At 35.2% G+C, this 20,518-nt stretch overlaps 1 protein-coding gene across 1 annotated transcript in view; it reads left to right on the forward strand.

Moving 5' to 3' along the window:
• SNTG1 (syntrophin gamma 1) overlaps window positions 1-20,518 on the forward strand; it is a 942,975-nt gene that overhangs the window by 824,149 nt on the left and 98,308 nt on the right. The window contains exons 14-15 of the mRNA XM_027616083.2: window positions 17,128-17,244; window positions 18,333-18,404. Coding sequence (XP_027471884.1) covers window positions 17,128-17,244; window positions 18,333-18,404 — 189 coding nt within the window. The remainder of the gene's footprint in view (window positions 1-17,127; window positions 17,245-18,332; window positions 18,405-20,518) is intronic.

Consider the following 20,518-nt stretch of genomic DNA (forward strand, 5'->3'; position numbering starts at 1 on the left):
TATATATATATATGTTGTTCTCTCTTTAAAAGTTTGAGATACAGTTTCTTCTAACAGACCAAAATATACCCTAAATCTCTAGTGTATGGCTTTGTTCTAGTCTTCTGCCTGATCACATTCTCTCCCTTTTTTTTTCTTTTTTTTTAAATCCTCTACTTTCTTTTTTCAAACAGCTTTTTATCTTATCAAATCCTTTTATAAAATCCTTTATATTTTTCATCTTTACATTCACATTCCATCCCTTCATTGTATTAACCCTCAGTTTTATACGTTAAAGTTTTTCTTTCTTTAAAATTTTGGGAGGCAATTTCTTCTAACAGACCAAAATACACCCAAAATCTAGTGTGTGGCACTGATCTATGCACCAGCCTGATCATATTTGATCATATTCTGTTTTTTTGTTTTGCTATGTTTTTATTAGTTTTTATTTTTTTCTTTTTTTAAATTTTTATTTTTTCTTTCTTTCCCTTTCTTTTTTTTGTAATTATTATGGGTTTTATTTTTTATTGTTATGTTAATCACCACACATTACATCATTAGTTTTTAATGTAGTGTTCCATGATTCATTGTTTGTGCATAATACCCAGTGCTCCATGCAGAACGTGCCTGCTTTAATACCAATTACCAGGCTACGCATCCCCCCATCCCCCTCCCCTCTAGAACCCTCAGTTTGTTTTCCAGAGTCCATGATCTGACATGGATCGTCTCCCCCTCTGACTTCTCCCCCTTCATTCTTCCCCTCCTGCTATCTTCTTCTTTTTTTTTTCTTAACATATATTGCATTATTTGTATCAGAGGTACAGATCTGTGATTCAACAGCCTTGCACAATTGGCAGTGCTTACCATAGCAGATACCCTCCCCAATGTGTATCACCCAGCCACCCCCTCCCTCCCATGCCCCACCCTTCCAGCAACACTCAGTTTGTTTCCTGAGATTAAGAATTCCTCATATCAGTGAGGTCATATGTTAGATGTCTTTCTCTGATTGACTTATTTCACTAAGCATAACAACCTCCAATTCGAGCCACGTCATTGCAAATGGCAAGATCTCATTCCTTTTGATGGCTGTATAATATTCCCTTGTGTATATATACCACCTCTTCTTTATCCATTCATCTGTTGTTGGACATCTTGGCTCTCTCCACGGTTTGGCTATTGTGGACATTGCTGCTATAAACATTGGGGGGCACGTAACCCTTCGGATCCCTAGATTTGTATCTTTGGGGTAAATACCCAGTAGTGCAATTGATGGATCATATGGTAGCTCTATTTTCAACTGTTTGAGGAACCTCCATACTGTTTTCCAGAGTGGTTGCACCAGCGTGCATTCCCACCAACAGTGTAGGAGAGTTCCCCTTTCTCCGCATCCTCGCCAACATCTGGCATTTACTGACTTGTTAATTTTAGCCATTCTGACTGGTGTGAAGTGGTATCTCATTGAGGTTTTGATTTGGATTTCCCTGATGCCGAGCGATGTTGAGCACTTTTTCATGTGTCTGTTGGCACTTTGGATGTCTTCTTTGGAAAAATGTCTGCTCATGTCTTCTGCCCATTTCTTGATTGGATCATTTGTTCTTTGGGTGTGGAGTTTGATAAGTTCTTTATAGATTTTGGATACTAGTCCTTTGTCTGATATGTCATTTGCAAATATTTCCTCCCATTCTGTCAGTTGTCTTTTGGTTTTGTAGATTGTTTCTTTTGCTATGCAAAAGCTTTTCATCTTGATGAAATCCCAATAGTTCATTTTTGCCCTTGCTTCCCTTGCCTTTGGCGATGTCTCTAGGAAAATGTTGCTGCGGCTGAGGTCTAAACGTTGCTGCCTGTGTTCTCCTTTAGGATTTTGATGACTCCTGCCTCACATTTATGTCTGTTAACCATTTGGAGTCTATTATTGTGTGTAGTGTAAGGAAATGGTCTAGGTTCATTCTTCTGCATATCCTTGTCCAATTTTCCCAACACAATTTGTTGAAGAGACTGTCTTTTTTCCATTGGACATTCTTTCCTGCTTTGTCAAAGATTAGTTGACCATAGAGTTGAAGGTCTATTTCTGGGCACTCTATTCTGTTGCATTGATTTATGTGTCTGTTTTGTGCCACTACCATATTGTCTTGCTGATGACAGCTTTGTAATAGAGCTGGAAGTCCAGAATTGTGATGCCACTAGCTTTTCTTTTTCAAATTTCCTCTGGCTATTCGGGGTCTCTTCTGGTTCCATACAAATTTTAGGATTATTTGATCCATTTCTTTGAAAAAAGTGGATGGTATTTTGATGGGGATTGCACTGAATGTGTAGATTGCTCTAGGTAGCATTGACATCTTCACAATGTTTGTTTTTCCAATCCATGAGCATGGAACGTTTTTCTATTTCTTTGTGTCTTCCTCAATTACTTTCATGAGTATTTTATAGTTTTCTGAGTACATATCCTTTGCCTCTTTGGTTAGATTTATTCCTAGGTATCTAACGGTTTTGGGTGCAATTGTAAATGGGATTGACTCCTTAATTTGTCTCTCTTCTGTCCTGTTGTTGGTGTATAGGAATGCCACTGATTTCTGTGCATTGATTTTATATCCTGCCAATTTACTGGATTTCTGTATGAGTTCTAGCAGTTTTGGGGTGGAGTCCTTTGGATTTTCCTCATAAAGTATCATATCATCTGCAAAGAGTGAGAGTTTGACTTCCTCCTTGCTGATTTGGATGCCTTGAGTTCTTTTTGTAGTCTGATTGCTGTGGTTAGGCCTTCTAATACTATGTTGAATAACAGTGGTGATAGTGGACATCCCTGCCGCGTTCCTGAACTTAGGGGGAAAGCTCTGTTTTTTCCCCATTGAGAATGATATTCGCTGTTAGGTTTTTCAGAGATGGCTTTTATGATATTGAAGTAGGTACCCTCTATCCCTATACTCTGAAGAGTTTTGATCAAGAAAGGATGCTGTATTTTGTCAAATGCTTTTTCTGCATCTATTGATCTAGAAAAGAATGTATATTCCGTTGCTTTGGGATGGAATGTTCTGAATATGTCTGTGAAGTCCATTGGGTCCAGTGTGTCATTTAAAGTCTTTATTTCCTTGTTGATCTTTTGCTTAGATGATCTGTCCATTTCAGTCAGGAGGGTGTTAATGTCCCCCACTATTATTGTATTTTTGTCAATGTGTTTCCTTGCTTTTGTTATTAATTGCCTTATATAATTGACTGCTCCCATAGTAGGGGCATAGATATTTACAATTGTTAGATCTTCTTGTTGGATAGACCCTTTAAGTAGGATATAGTGTCCTCCCTCATCTCTTATTACAGTCTTTGTTTTAAAATCTAATTTGTCTGATATAAGGATTGCCACCCCAGCTTTCTTTTGGTGTCCATTAGCGTGGTAAATTGTTTTCCACTCCTCACTTTCAATCTGGTGGTGTCTTGGGTCTAAGATGAGTTTCTTGAAGACGTCATATCAATGGGTCTTGTTTTTTTATCCAATCTAATACTCTGTATCTTTTTATTGGGGCATTTAGCCCATTTACATTCAGGGTAACTATTGAAAGATATGAATTTAGTGCCATTGTATTGCCTCTAAAATGACTGTTACTGTAAATTGTCTGTATTCCTTTCTGCTCCATGCTGCTTTTAGGCTCTCTCTTTGCTTAGAGGACCCCTTTCAATATTTCTTGGAGGGCTGGTATCGTGTTTGCAAATTCCTTTAGTTTCTGTTTGTCCTGGAAGCTTTTTATTTCTCCTTTTATTTTCAATGACAGCCTAGCTGGATATAGTATTCTTGGCTGCATATTTTTCTCATTTAGGACTCTGAATATATCATCCCAGTCCCTTCTGTCCTGCCAGGTCTCTGTGGATAGGTCTGTTGCCAATCTAATGTTTCTACCATTATAGGTTACATATCTCTTCTCCTGAGCTGCTTTCAGGATTTTCTGTCTCTGAGACTCGTGAGTTTTACTATTAGATGTCGGGTGTTGACCTATTTTTATTGATTTTGAGAGGGGTTCTCTGTGCCTCCTGGTCAACACCATGACACCTAATAGTAAAACTTACATGTCTCAGAGACAAAGAGAAAATGCTGAAAGCAGCTCAGAGGAGAGATGTGTAACCTAAAAAGGTAAAAATATTAGATTAGCAACAAACCTATCCACAGAGACCTGGCAGACCAGAAGGGACTGGCATGATATATTCAGAGCACTAAATGAGAAAAATATGCAGCCAAGCATACTATTTCCAGCTAGGCTGTCATTGAAAATAGAAGGAGAGATATAAAGCTCTCAAGACAAAAAAAGAAAAAATAAAGGACATTGCCAACACAAAACCAGCTCTACAAGAAATATTGAAAGGGGTCCTGTAAGCAATGAGAGAGCCTAAGTGTAACATAGACCAGAAAGAAACACAGACAGTATACAGTAACAGTCACCTCACAGGCAATACAATGGCACTAAATTCATATCTTTCAATAGTTACCCTGAAGTTAAATGGGCTAAATGCCCCAATCAAAAGACATGGGCTATCAGATTGGATAAAAAAACAAGACCCATCGATATGTTGTCTGCAAGAGACTCATTTTAGGCCCAAAGACACCCCCAGATTGAAAGTGAGGGGGTGGAAAACCATTTACCATGCTAATGGACCAAAAGAAAGCTGGGGTGGCAATCCTTATATCAGATAAATCAGATTTTAAACCAAAGACTGTAAAAAGAGATGAGGAAGGACACTATATCCTACTTAAAGGGTCTATCCAACAAGAAGATCTAACAATTGTAAATATCTATGCCCCTAACATGGGATCAGTCAATTATATAAGGAAATGAATAACAAAAGCAAAGAAACACATCAACAACAATACAATAATAGTGGAGAACTTTAACATCCCCTCACTGAAATGGACAGATCATCTAAGCAATAGATCAACAAGGAAATAAAGACTTATTTATTTATTTTTAATATTTTATTTATTTATTTGAGAGAGAGAATTAGATAGAGAGAGCATGAGAAGGGGGAGGGTAAGAGGGAGAAGCAGACTCCCTGCTCAGCAGGGAGCCTGATGCGGGACTTGATCCTGGGACTCCAGGACCATGACCAGAGCCGAAGGCAGTCGCTTAACCACCTGAGCCACACAGGCACCTGGATATAAAGACTTTAAAAGATACACTGGAATAATGGACTTCACACATATATTCAGAGCATTCCATCCCAAAGCAACAGAACACACATTCTTCTCTAGTGCCCATGGAACATTCTCCAGAATAGATCACATCCTAGGCCACAAATTAAGTCTCAAACAGTACCAAAAGATTGGGATCATTCCCTGCATATTTTCAGACCACAAGGCTTTGAAACTAGAACTCAATCACAAGAGGAAAGTCCGAAAGATCTCAAATACATGGAGGCTAAAGAACATCTTACTAAAGAATGAATGGGTCAACCAGGAAATTATAGAAAAATTTAAAAAATGCAGTGAAACCAATGAAAATGAAAACACAATTGTTTAAAATCTTTGGGATACATCAAAGGCAGTCCTAAGAGGAAAGTATATTGCAATAAGAGCCTTTCTCAAGAAACAAGAAAGGTGTCAAATACACAATGTAACCCTACACCTAATGGACCTGGAGAAAGAACAGGAAATAAAGCCTAAACCCAGCAGGAGAAGAGAAATAATAAAGATGAGAGCAGAAATCAATGAAATAGAAACCAGAAGAGCAGTAGAACAGATCAATGAAACAAGGAGCTGGTTCTTTGAAAGAATAACAAGATTGATTAACCCCTGGCCAGAATTAGCAAAAAGAGGAGAGAAATGCCCCAAATCAACAAAATCATGAATGAAAGAGTAGAAATCACAATCAACACCAAAGAAATACCAACAATTATAAGAACATATTATGAGCAACTATATGCCAGCAAATTAGATAATCCTGAAGAAATGGATGCATTCCTACAGCTGTATCAACTTCCAAGGTCAGTTGGTTCAACCTCCACAAATCAATAAATGTGATACAATACATTAATAAAAGAAAGAACAAGTATCATATGATCCTCTGAATAGATGCAGAAAAAGTATGTGACAAAGTACAGCATCTTTTCTTGATCAAAACTCTTCAGAGTATAGGGATCGAGGGTACATACCTCAATATCATAAAAACCATCTTTGAAAAACCCACAGCGAATATCATTCTCAATGGGGAAAAAATGAGAGCTTTCCCCCTAAGGTCAGGAATGCGGCAGGGATGTCCACTATCACCACTGCTATTCAATATAATACTAGAAGTCCTACCCACATCAATCAGACATAAAAAGAAATAAAAAGCACCGAAATTGGCAAAAAAGAAGTCAAACTCTCACTGTTTGCAGATGATATGATACTTTATGTGGAAAACCCAAAAGACTCCACCACAAAACTGCTAGAACTCATACAAGAATTCAGTAAAGTGGCAGGATATAAAATCAATGCATAGAAATCAGTGGCACTCCTATACACCAACAACAAGACCGAAAAAATAAAAATTAAAAAGTCAATCTCATTTACAATTGCACCCAAAACCATAAGATACCTAGGAATAAATCTAACCAAAGAGGCAAAGTATCTGTACTCAGAAAACTATAAAATACTCATGAGAGAAATTAAGGAAGACACAAAGAAAAGGAAAAATGTTCCAAACTTATAGACTGGAAGAACAATATTGTGAAGGTGTCTATTCTACCTAGAGCAATCTACACATTCAACACAATTCCCATCAAAATACCATCCACTTTTTCCAAATGATGGAACAAATAATCCTAAAATTTGTATGGAACCAGAAAAGACCCCGAATAGCCAGAGGAATGTTGAAAAAGAAAAGCAAAGCTGGCGTCATCACAATTGTGGACTTCCAGCTCTATTACAAAGCTGTCATCATCAAGACAGTATGGTACTGGCACAAAAACAGACACATAAGTCAATGGAACAGAATAGAGAGCCTAGAAATGGACCCTCAAATCTATGGTCAACTAATCTTCGACAAAGCAGTAAAGAATGTCCCATGGAAAAAGACAGTCTCTTCAACAAATGGTGTTGGGTATATTAGACAGCCACATGCAGAAGAATGAAACTGGACCATTTCCTTACACTACACACAAAAATAGACTCCAAATAGTTGAAAGACCTAAATGTGAGACAGGAGTCCATCAACATTCCAAAGGAGAACACAGGCGGCAACCTCTTCTTCCTTAGCCGCAGCAACTTCTTCCTAGAAACATCACCAAAGGCAAGGGAAGCAAGGGTAAAAATGAACTATTGGGACCTCATCAAGATAAGAAGCTTTTGCACAGTAAAAGAAACAGTCAACAGAACCAAAAGACAACCGACAGAATGGGAGAAGATATTTGCAAATGACATATCAGATAAAGGGCTAGTATCCAAAATCTATAAAGAACTTATTAAACTCAACACCCAAAGAACAAATGATCCAATTAAGAAATGGACAGAAGACATGAACAGACATTTTTCCAAAGAAGACATCCAAATGGCCAACAGACACCTGAGAAAGTGCTCAACATCACTCGGCATCAGGGAAATCCAAATCAAAACCTCAATGAGATATCACCTCACACTAGTCAGAATGGCTAAAATTAACAAGTCAGGAAATGACAGATGTTGGCGGGGATGTGGAGAAAGGGAAACTCTCCTACACTGTTGGTGGGAATGCAAGCTGGTGCAACCACTCTGGAAAACAGTATGGAGGTTCCTCAAAAAGTTGAAAATAGAGCTACCCTACAATCCAGCAATTGCACTATTGGGTATTTACCTCAAAGATACAAATGTAGGAATCTGAAGGGGTATGTGCACCCCGATGTTTATAGCAGTTTTAGCAGTTTTGTCCACAATAGCCAAACTTTGGAAAAATTCAAGATGTCCATCGACAGATGAATGGCTAAAGAAGTATATATGTATACACACACACACACACACACACACACACACACACACACACACACACACACACAATGGAATATTATGCAGCCATCAAAAGGAATGAAATCTTGCCATTTGCAACGACATGGATAGAACTGGAGTGTATTATGCTGAACAAAATAAGTCAGTCAGAGAAAGACATGTATCATATGACCTCAATGATTTGAAGAATTCTTAATCTCAGGAAACAAACTGAGGGTTGCTGGAGTGGTAGGGTGTGGGAGGGATGGGGTGGCTTTGTGATAGACATTGGGGAACGTATGTGCTATGGTGAGCAGTGAAGTGTGCAAGACTGTTGAATCACAGATATGTACCTCTGAAGCAAATAATAAATTATATGTAAAAAAAAAAAGAAGAAGAAAAAGATAGCAGGAGGGGAAGAATGAAGTGGGGGAAATCGGAGGGGGAGATGAACCATGACAGACGATGGATTCTGAAAAACAAACTGAGGGTTTTAGAGGTGAGGGGGGTTGGGGGACGGTTTAGCCTGGTGATGGGTATTAAAGAGGGCACGTTCTGCATGGAGCACTGTGTGTTATATGCAAATAATGAATCACGGAACACTATATCAAAAACTAATGATGTAATGTATGATGATTAACATAACAATAAAAGGTGTAAGAAAAAAGTTCACCTAAAAATATTTTATCCTACTTACATCTATTTAATTTACTTGTTCATAACAATTATGTTTAGATTAACTACAAAAATTTCATGAGAGATTAGCCAAAGTCAGCCTTTATTCCAAGGTATTTTTCTTATTGATAAATTTTTTGACAGAAATAACATAACCTAATTTGATTAGTAAATGTAGGCAGAAGTGCATGTCTGCAATATATATAATGCTGGTATTTTGAAGACATGCTTATGTTAATTAAAGCAAATTTAAACTAGCTTTTATTTGCCAAAGATTGTCCCAAATCATGTTTAACTAAAAAGCATTTGGGTTAGTTTCTATTATTTCTATTAAATTTGACACGTTTTACTAATACTTAATTCATATAAGTGCTTATGTTTAAATCAGTTCAATAGAGGTCTTTTACAAATTAATTTTAGTAATATGATCCAGAGGTAAAAAGTACCACACATCTACACTGACACACTTGAATATGCACACAGATATAAACAGAGACCTTACAGCTTCCATTTTAGTAGTAATAATAGAAGTTGTTTCTAGGTTGTTTTTCTGGTAAATGAAGCTGCCTGTTCCAATGGCTAAAACTAAGCCTTTTCTTTTTCTTCAAATTTTTATTTAAATTCTAGTTAGTTAACATATATGGTAAAATTGGTTTCAGGTATAGAATTTAGTGATTCATTACTTACATATAATACCCAATGCTCATCACAAGTGCCCACCTTAATACCCATCACCCAGTTAGCCCATCCCCCACTCACCTCCCCTCAGTTTGTTCTCTATCTTTAAGAGTCTCTTATGGTGTGCTTCTTTCTCTTTTTTCCCCCTCCCCCTATGTTCATCTGTTTTGTTTCTTAAATTCTTCATATGAGTGAAATCATATGGTATTTGTCTTTAACTAACTCATTTCACTCAACACAATATACTCTAACTCCATCCACCACAAATGGTAAGATTTCATTCCTTTTGGTGTCTGAATGATATCCCACTATATATATATATATATATATATATATATATATATATATATATACACATACACACCACATCTATTTTATCCATTCATAGATCGATGGATGTTTGGGCTATTTCCATAATTTGGCTATTGTTTATAATGCTGCTATAAACATCTAAAACTAAGTTTAAGTGATCTTTTCTCTGTTTCTCTCCTGGTAAGAATGACCTTCCTGAATTTTGTACTTTAACATTTATATCTGAGGCACAGGGAAGAATACAAGTTATAAGTCTTTTAAGATAAACGGGAGGTTTGGTGATTGAAAAAAAAAGAACAGGTGAACTTGAACTGCTTCTAGAATTGCATTTATAGTTTTGCAAAGATTTGAAAGATAAAGACAGTTGATTTCAATTCCTCAAAGAATTGTGTTACACCTTAAATAGCATCATAAATTAATCCACCTATCCAACTACATTACCTTCAATTTGTTTAAGGGAGAAGGCCTAAAAAGAATTCCTATCAGGCTCTGAATATGAGCTATGGTCACAGATTCAGTCACACTGCTGGTATCCCATCTTATTTACCTTACAGCTAATTGTTAATCTTAGGAGGTAATCCATTTACAAAAATTTTTGAGGATCCTCTTTGGATAGTCTTTTTTTTTTTTTTAAGATTTACTTATTTATTGAGCCTAACATTGGGCTTGATCTCATGATCCTGAGATCATGACCTGAACTGAAACCATGAGTCTGCTGCTTAACCATCTACACCACCCAGGCACCCCTGGACAATCTTTTCAATAAATGGTGCTAGAACAACTGGATATCTATAAGGAAAAAAAAAATAGAATAGACCTTAGACCTTTCACAAAATTTAACTCAAAGTGGATTACAGACCTAAATGTAAACTCCAAAATGATAAAACTACTGGACGATCTCCTAGGAGAAGATCTAGATGACCTTGACTATGTCGATGACATTTTTTTAAAAAGATTTTACCTATTTATTCATGAGAGAGAGAGAGAGAGGCAGAAGTGGAGAGGGAAGCAAGCTCCCCACGGAGGAGGGAGCCTGTTGTGGACTCAATCCCAGGACCCTAGGACCAGGGTCTGAAGATGAAGGCAGATACTTAACTGACTGAGACACCCAGGCATTGATGACATTTAAGATGTAACTCCAAAGGCACGATCTATGAAAGAAACCATTGCTAACATGGAATTCATTAAAAGTAAAAATCTTTGCTCTTCAAAAGATAATATCAATAGAATAAAACAAGCCACAAATTGGGAGAAAATATTTGCCAAACATACAACCAATCAAGGACCATTATCCAAAATATTCAAAGAACTCTTGAACTCAACAATAAGAAAACGAACAACTCAATTAAAAAAATAGGTCAAAAACATTAATAGATGTCTCACCAAAGAAGATCTATAAATGAAAAATAAATATTTGAACAGATAATCTACATTATATATCATCAGGTAAATGAAAAAATAAAACAACTGTAATATGTCACTGCATACTTACTACAATGGCCAAACCCAGTACACTGAAAATGCCAAATGCTGGCAAGGATATGGAGAAATAAGAACTGTCATGCAGGATGTGAGGGTGATCTGGCTGCGACACCTGTCACCCCATTGATCGTCAGGGTTGATTTGGCTGATCTGGCTGGTTAGGCAGGTTTCCCCTTCCTCCCTCACCTCTCCGTGTGCGTCCCTCCCGAAGCTGCACCCTCGGTCAAAGAGGACTTCCTTCCCTTATAGAGGAGGACCGTTCTTCGGTCAAGGGTATACGAGTAGTTGCCCTCCCCTGCTAGAAACTCCAAACAAGCTCTCAAGGTCCATTTGTAGGAGAACGTAGGGTAGTTAAGCTTCCAAGACTCCAGACACATCCAAATGAGGGGCTGCACGTGGCAGTCTGCCTTTCTTAAAAAAGCAAACAAACAAACAAACAAAAACTCTCATTCATTGCTGGTGAGAATGAAAAATGGTAAAACCAATTTGGATGATAGTTTTGTGGTTTCTTACAAAACTAAGTATACTTTTATCATACATTTCAACAATCACACTCTGGCATATACCTAAATGAGTTTAAAACTTATGTCCAGACAAAAACTCATACACTGATATTTTTAGCACCTTTGTTCATAATTGCCAAAACTTGAAAGCAACCATGACGGCTATCTGTAGGTGAATGGATAATTAACTGTAGTATATCCAAAGAATGGAATGTCACTCAGCTCTAAAAAGAAATGCGGTATCAAGCCATGAAAAGACATGGAGAAACCATAAATGTATATTAAAAAATGAAAGAAATAAATCTAAAAAGGCTACATACTATATGATCCTAAAGATATGACATTCTAGAAGTGGTAAAATTATGTAGATAGTAAAAATATCAGTGGTTTCTAAAGCGTAGGGCTGGAGGGATGAATCAGCAGAACACAGAGGATTCTTAAGGCAGTGAAATGATTCTGTATGATACATGTCATTATTCATTTGTTAAACCTATATAATATGCAACACCAAGAGTGAACCATAATGTAAACTATTTACTCTGGGTGATAATGATGTATCAATATAAGATCATCAATTGTAACAAATGTATCACTCTGGTGGGGGATGTTGATAGTGGGAAAGACACATAAGCTGTGTATGTATGGGGGCAGGAGGTCTATGGGGAAATCTCTACCTTCTACTCAGTTATGTTAAACTGCTTTAAAAAATTGAAGTCTATTTAAAAGATGCAAAAATAGGTGGCGCCTGGGTGGCTCAGTCATTAAGTGTCTGCCTTCAGCTCATGCCATGATCCTGGGATTGAGCCCCAAGCCTGCTTCTCCCTCTCCCACTCCCCCTGCTTGTGTTGTCTCTCTCTTGCTGCCTCTCTCTGTCAAATAAATAAAAAAAAAAACTTTTAAAAAAAGAATAAAATAATAGAAGAGGCAAAAATAAAGTAAACTAGAATAAAGGTTAAAGTAATAAAATGTTTCTATGCGGTGCAGGCTTTACATATCAGGTGTGTTTTCAGATAATTACACATGTCATTTAAAATAAGCAGGTTTATACAAATCAAAACAGTGAGATATCACCTTACCACCTGTTAAAATGGTTATCATCAAAAAGACAAGAGATAACAAGAGTTAGTGGAGATGTGGAGAAAAGGGAACAATTGTCCACTTTTGGTCGGAATGTTAACTTGTGCTGTCAACTGTGGAAAACAGTATGGAGCTTCCTAAAAAAATTAAAAATAGATCTACCATATGATCTAGCATACCCAAAGGAAAGGAAAACTGGGCCTCAAAAAGATATTTTCTCTTCCATGCTCATTGTAGCATTATTCACAATAGCCAAGATATGGAAACAAATGTACATCAACAAATGAATGGATAAAGGAGAAGTGAGATATATTTTATATTCATCCTTGAGAAAGAGAGAAATCCTGTTGTTTGTGACAACATGAATGTACCTGGAGGGCATCACGTTAATTGAAATAAGCCAGACAGAGAAAGACAAATATTTCATAGTGTCACTCATATGTGGAATAGAAAAAAAAAAAAAAAGTCAAACTCAGAAGCAAAGAGTAGATAAGTGGTTGCCAGAGGCTGGAGAAAATGAGGAAAGGTTGGTATAAAGGTGTAGTTTCACCTATAAGATGAATAAAGTCTGAGGATCTGATGTAATAACATGGTGACTATAGCTAACACTATATCATATAACTGAAATTTGCTGAGAGTAGAACTTAAATGTTCTGATCTATATAAATAAAATACATACATATGTGAGATTGATGGATATGTTAACTAGATGTAATCCTTTCACAATATATGTGTTCACCAAATCATCACAATGTACAACTTTAAATAGCTTATAATTTTGTCTATTTATACCTCAATAAAGCTGAAAAATAGGCAAGCTTCTGAAATATTTATCTTAAAATTATACATTTTGGAAGTCCTCTTTTCATTTCATATGCAAGGGAAACCATTTCCTTTTAATTATCCTTATTTCTAAAATATCCCACTTGAAATACTCTTATGCCTGTATGGCCCATTTAGGTTTTTAAATTTTTTTTTAAGATTAAGTGATACAGTTGTGTGTTTTTTTGTTGTTGTTGTTTTTTTTTTTTAGAATTATCATTTGCTGTGACATGCCTTGGAAGAATTTACTAAAAATGCCTCGGTCTCCTCAACCATATAATTATTTCACAAGAGTCCTGATAATGATGAAAACCAAAGGGTGCCTTTTGACATCTCTGCACAATTGAGCAGAACTTCTTTTCCTTGTTTTGGAACAGAAGATGATAAGGGCAATCCTTGGCCTGGAACACAAGCATGAAGAAATATCCCTTACAGATCTGATAATCCCATTTTTATTAGTTATGTCATCAACTCATCACCGAAGCTACACTCAGTTCAAAATAATAAAATTGTATTCAATGATATTTCTTGAAAAATATCAGTATATTTTTCTTAATATTTCAATTTCCAGCAAATTATAGAGGCAAGAAGAGACAAAGAACTCAAATTTCACAGTCTTAAGAAGCTTAAAAATTTCATTCTCATAATTATGTATACCACTCAATTATTTTTTCTCTTACCAATACAGAGAAGTCATAAACATAGAGAAACTATAATTTTTATCAAATTGAATTAAAATGAAAGATTCTGACTTAATTGTGAAGTGATACAATGATTAAATAATTTGTAATAACTAAAATTTCATCTCATTTCAGTGGCTGCAATTTAACCATAAAGAATGCAAGGATGACTGCATTTAACCATATTTGTCAGAATACTTTTTTCCCCATAAAACTCACAAAGCTCTGTTTTATTAAGATTGTTATAAAACTATTATTAATAATACACACTGCATGCTATTTTAAATGGGGTTTTATAAAACATAATGCATGTAAAGAAAATTCATAAAACATAAACATGTCACTTGATTATTCAAAAGCCAAACCTCTACATAGCCACAATCCAGGTCAAGAAAAGTAGATTGCTAGTAACTCACATTTTCTCCCCATGCTGCATTCTCCCCAGTCACAGCTGGCTTGCTGTCTTCTAAAGTAACCATTTTCCTGACAATTTTGGTAGTAATTGTCTTGCTTTCCATAGTACTTTTTTTCCCAACAAGAAATGCATTCCAAAACAAGTTATTTGAATCAAATTATATATGTTTGTGTGTATTTATTATTCCATATCTACTTATTTCAATTAGCATTATGTTCTGTGAGATTCATTTGTGTTTTTCCATGTAACTATAATTTAGTAATTTTCCTTGTTATGTACTATTACTTTATTATATCACAATTTATTGCTATTTTTATCTATAAATTTTTTTTAGGGTACACATTTTAATATCTCAAACTATCTGGTACATAGTTGGAACTAGGAAGAATAACGCTACATGAATATTCTTTTTTTAAAGATTGTATTTATTATTTGACAGAGAGAAACAGCACAAGCAGAGAGAAGGGCAGAGGGAGAAACAGACTCCCCATTGAGTAAGGGAGCCCAACATGGGGCTCCATCCCAGGACCATGGGATCATGACCTGAGCCAAAGGCAGACGCTTAACCGACTGAGCCACCCAGGCGCCCTGCCACATGAATATCTTTATACATGTGCTTCAGTGCACATGTATACACATTTGTGTTGAGTTGATATTAGAAGTGAAGAATCAAACTCTTACCAGCTTTATATGAGCTTTTACATTGCTACATGTTCTCATGAAAATTTGTCACTTCCTGTCTTTTTAATTGTAGCCAGTTTGGGAGATATACACAGGAAATGCATAATGTTTTTTTTAAAGATTTTATTTATTTATTTGAGAGAGAGAATGAGAGAGAGAGAGAGCACATGAGAGGGGGGAGGGTCAGAGGGAGAAGCAGACTCCCTGCTGAGCAGGGAGCCTGATGCTGGACTTGATCCTGGGACTCCAGGATCATGACCTGAGCCAAGGCAGTCGCTTAACCAACTGAGCCACCCAGGCGCCCAGAAATACATAATGTTTTAAAATTGTATTTCTTGTGGTTTTATGGTTTTAGGGCCTACATTTAAGTTTTTAATTCATTTTGAGTTGAGTTGAGTTTAATTCATTTTTGTATATGGTGAGATAAGGATCCAATTTCATTCTTCTTATGTGATTATCCAGTTTTCCCAGGCTATTTATTCAAGTCACTATCCATTCCTCATTGAGCATTCTTGCATCTTTGTCAGAGATCAGTTGACCCTGAATTTATTTCTGGGCTCTTGCTTCTGCTCCATTCTATATATCTGCTTTAATGCCCATATCTTATGTTTTGGTTACTATTGCTTTGTAATATATTTTAAATCATAAAGTACAATGCTTTGTTCTTGCTCAATATTGCTTTGGCTACTCAGGGTCTTTTGTGGTACCATATGAATTTTAAGATAATTTTTCTATTTCTATAAGGAATGCCATTGGGATTTTGAATGGATGGTATTGCATCTGTAGGTCAATTTGGATATTATGAATATTTTTTTAAATAATTCTTCTAACCCATGAAAATGGGAAATCTATTTATCTGTGTTTTATTTCTCTCTGCAAGTGAACTGGTTGTTTTGAATTAGCCTTTAGCCTGAACTTAGCTAAACTTTGTCCAGAAGGTAGTTTTGGCTCTGGCTGACTCCACATAGGTTGGGTATGCTTTTCTCATTGTAATGACAGAAGCACAAGATACTAAGTCCAACTCCACTTGTGTCATGTGCATTAATATCCCATTAGTCATAACAGATCTCATAGCAAAAAAAAAAAGAGAAAAGAAAATGTCTAAGAACAGGAAAGAACATCCTGTCAACCATAAAACCAAAGTAAGTTACATGAGGTGGAAAATATATCTTCTCAGATACTTCTACCATATAGAGTTGCAGTGAGAGATAAAAGACATATGAATACATTGTCAGGAATATAAAACTCATTGAATAAATGTTTATGTCTATGTTTGAGCTTTACAACAATCAAATGATTGAAGGAGGAGTGGCTTATTTCACATGATTTCCTTTTGGAAATTGACCTGCCAATATTTAAGATCTAGAGACAAAAGAGCTGTTATCATTGCCATTTGATATATGAATAATGTTTGAATAAACTATATTCATCTTAGATTCGTGACTAAAACAAGAAGACTTGTCATCCCATCCTGTCAGGTAGAGGGGAGGTGTAGTACACCACAGCAGTGGTAGTCACACAAGGTACTTGTCTTTGACTCATCTCCTTTTCCCACTTAAATATTTTATCCTGGGAGCACATTTTCATAGTAAAAGGCCACTAATTGGGAAACTGATAGGATAAGTCAATAAATTTTATTATGAAGAAACATTTTTATAGTTGGAATGGTGGAGAGTGGGAGATATAATTTATGCCAAGTTGGATCACATAAACACCAAACACCTCATAATGCTGATGGAAACATAAACTCTTAGGAGTGGTTCACATTCACTTATTGGAAGCTAATGTATTTTTTGCATCACTTAATTTGATTATTTTATGAGAGAATTAAAATACCCAAGATATGAAAAGTACACATCTGAAATGAGACTTTTTTTTGACTGTTCATCATGTTCAATTTTCTTGCAGATAGTCTACATGGGCTGGTGTGAAGCACGGGAGCAAGACCCTCTACAAGATCGTGTGTACTCACCAACATTTCTAGCCCTGAGGGGATCATGTCTTTACAAATTTCTGGCACCTCCAGTAAGTGTCTTTGTCTAATTTTTTTTTTTTTACTTTTCCCATATTATCATGACAGAGTGACATCAATTTAATAATAGTAAATAACATATTACCAATATATTTTAAAAATAAAATACAGAAAAAAATAGAAAACAGTCCAGATGTTTCTGAAAATACCTTCCTAAAGATATATGTTCTGGCATTAAATATTTATTTTGTAACCCTGGAAGGCATTTCTGTTTAGGCATTTATGGTTGCCAAAATGAAAAAAAAATAGCATTTTGATATCCTGTATGCTAGTCATTGGTCTTTGTATTAAATATGTATGGGTACTTATTGCACCTAAGGTCTTTCTTTTGGAAACATGCACCTTATACAATAGTAGATTCTCAATAATTATTTATTGAGTATAAATATCAAATGCCAGATCACTCACTTACAAGTCTAATATTACATAGGGTCTTGGAAATATCAAGCCTGACCTGCTGCTATTTTGAATGACTATGTCTACACAAAGTTCAAAGTACCCAAGGCAAGAAAAAAGCCATCAATATTTATATATTTTACTATATTCCTACTCTGAATAATTTCTTATGACTAGACATACAAATATATGTTTTAAACATAAGAAAGTGAAATAACTTCATTGTAGTGTTTGGTGTCTTCACAATGTTATAAGGCATTTACATCTTGAAATAACTTCCCTATATAAACTATGTCTTTTTAAAAACTTAAAGCCTCCATTGATATCTAGTATTCTGCTTTGTATATAACTGGTGGCAAAATTATTATATGTGTGAAATATAAATACTTAGTATTTATACGTAGGTAATACATACATTATTTAAAATAAGTACATTGGGCAAATGGAAATTGTTACATATAACATAAAACATTTGCTGAAAGAGGAAGAGAAATGGTGATAAAATGTAGAAGAGAGGAAACCAAAATACCACACATGGACCTCTATAAAAATAACTCCACAAATGAGACTATATAGTACATGTGGGAAAGTTTCATTGTGCACCATATTATGTAAGTAAAAGAAAGAGGGAAATCGGGGTTATCTTTCTAATACAAATGACATATTAGTTTTTCATCTTTTAAAGGTGACAACGTGGGACTGGACCCGAGCAGAGAAAACATTTTCAGTTTATGAGATTATGTGCAAGATTCTCAAGGTATGAACAATAGGTAGTGAAAATTTTCATGGCTTTTCCTTTTCAATGGTTCTGTGCTCATAAATAGCTCATGAAAACAAATGATTCAAGGATATAAAAGATAAAGATAAAGAAAAGAAAAAATATGTATAAAAGATAGAATGCAGAGAAGTATATAAGCACCCTCATATCAGTTTAAGTAATTACTAAGCAGATTCTGTAGTCCCTCTGTCTGTGGGGAGGAACAGGAAGAAGCTTAGTAGGAGTTCATTGAGGGAGAAATAGAAAGTTCAATTGAAAATAGTCTTAATTTAAACCTCAATTATTACCATTCTTGTTTTGTTTTGTTTGTTTTTCTTTTTTTTTAAGTAAAATACAAAAGAAAAAGTCTTAGAGAAGACTTGGAATTAGAAAATGCAGAAAATATAAAGGCCTGTGCAAAGAAAGATTTTTTTTTTTTTAAATCTCAGAGTTAGGTTATCTATCTGAGTGTGTAGAAGAATTTATAATTGTCATAAATCAATTAAAATTCTGGCCATACACAAGATAATTGGAATGGGAAGTCATCAAGAATTCTGTAAAATTCCAAATGGTTTCTATAGCCATTTTTAAGAAGCAAAATGGGAATAAAACCTAAATAAAATCTGCATTCAGTTTTTACTTTGAGGTCTGTAAGCTTGGAAGTACTATAGATGATAATTAAATCCTTGTTAAGGTAGACCTTGTTCGTGTAGCCAAGGAAAACTAAGTTCCCTGCATTTTATGTCAATTATTTTCTTCTAGTTAAAGACTCAGTAGAAAATGATGGAACATTTACAACATAAATGAAATGTATCAAAAGTATCTGAAGGCAGAGAAACAAAAAAATTATTACCTCAGAAATGTTCATAATTTTTCCTCCCCATAAAATAATCTTAGATTAAAACTGACACTCATAGTAGCACAAGAGCTAAATAAAAATATAGGTCATTGTTAGCTCATCATTGTGTATGGTTTTAGTTCTATTTAGGGATTGCTGGAGGAAGAACAACTCTGATGTACTTGAGTTGATTGTTAATAAAGAAGGTCCTGGCAACTCCTAAAAGAATTTAGGGGTGTCTGAAGAAAAGGAGAACATACCCAACTCCAGTTTTTTAAATAATTACCAAACAGCTAATGGAATTCTAATTTAATCTAGTTGAATGAGATTCTAATTGAAATTTTTACAAAAAAAAAAAAAACTGGTGGAATTAAGAAAGAATTAAAGAGAGAGAGGGAAGAAGGAAAGAAGTTGGGGAGGAAGGGAGGAAGGGAGGAAGGGAGGGAGTGAGAGAGGGAGAGAAAGAAAAGATAAAAAAACCCAGAAACTACTCTACAAGTCAGTTTTATTTGTCAATTCATTAGCCTTACATTAATGTAACTTTTTCATAGTAGTAATCCAGGATGCATTTCTATGTTCTTATTTCAATTTAAATTATTTCCTAGTCATTTTCCAAGTAGCTACATGGTCTTTATAAGCCTCTCTTAATTTAAAAAAAAAAAAAAAAGCTGATTCAGCATTTAAAAATAATGCAGTTTATTGTATTACTTGAAATAAGGACAATTTTAAAAGAGAGAATAAGAACTATGTGTGGCTCCATGTAACCACTCTATACTTTCTCTTAAAAATTTTTTGCAATATTAGGATTATATGGTTTGTAACTTTTTCTCATGTAAAAATGTTGAGTTTTTTTTTATGTCAATCAATATACTTAAAAAAAACCTTGATCTTTTGGTAGGTTTAATCTATCCCATCTTTTGGCCGTATTTATTTAGCTGTTTAGTTGCTTCCTCATTTGTTTTATCAGACATCACAATAATGACTGATTTATATAAGAGATAGTGGTTGAATATTTGACGTATATCAGGTAATCTGTTAAGTGCTTATTATAATAACCATATATGGCTGGGGGGAAAAAAACAGAAAAAGTCCCTTCTTTCATTTAGCTTACATATTAGGGTGACACAGACATTAAGTTAACATGAAGGCACACACACACACACACAAATAGATAGCAAAGAATTGATGCTTGCCCACAGACTTTTATGTAACTTTCTAGTTATTTCTTTTAATCTAAATTCCGAGTTTTGGAAATCCTGGGTGGAAAATATTTCAA

The sequence above is a fragment of the Zalophus californianus genome, chromosome 4 (genome assembly GCF_009762305.2).
Source record: "Zalophus californianus isolate mZalCal1 chromosome 4, mZalCal1.pri.v2, whole genome shotgun sequence".
NCBI lineage: Eukaryota > Metazoa > Chordata > Mammalia > Carnivora > Otariidae > Zalophus > Zalophus californianus.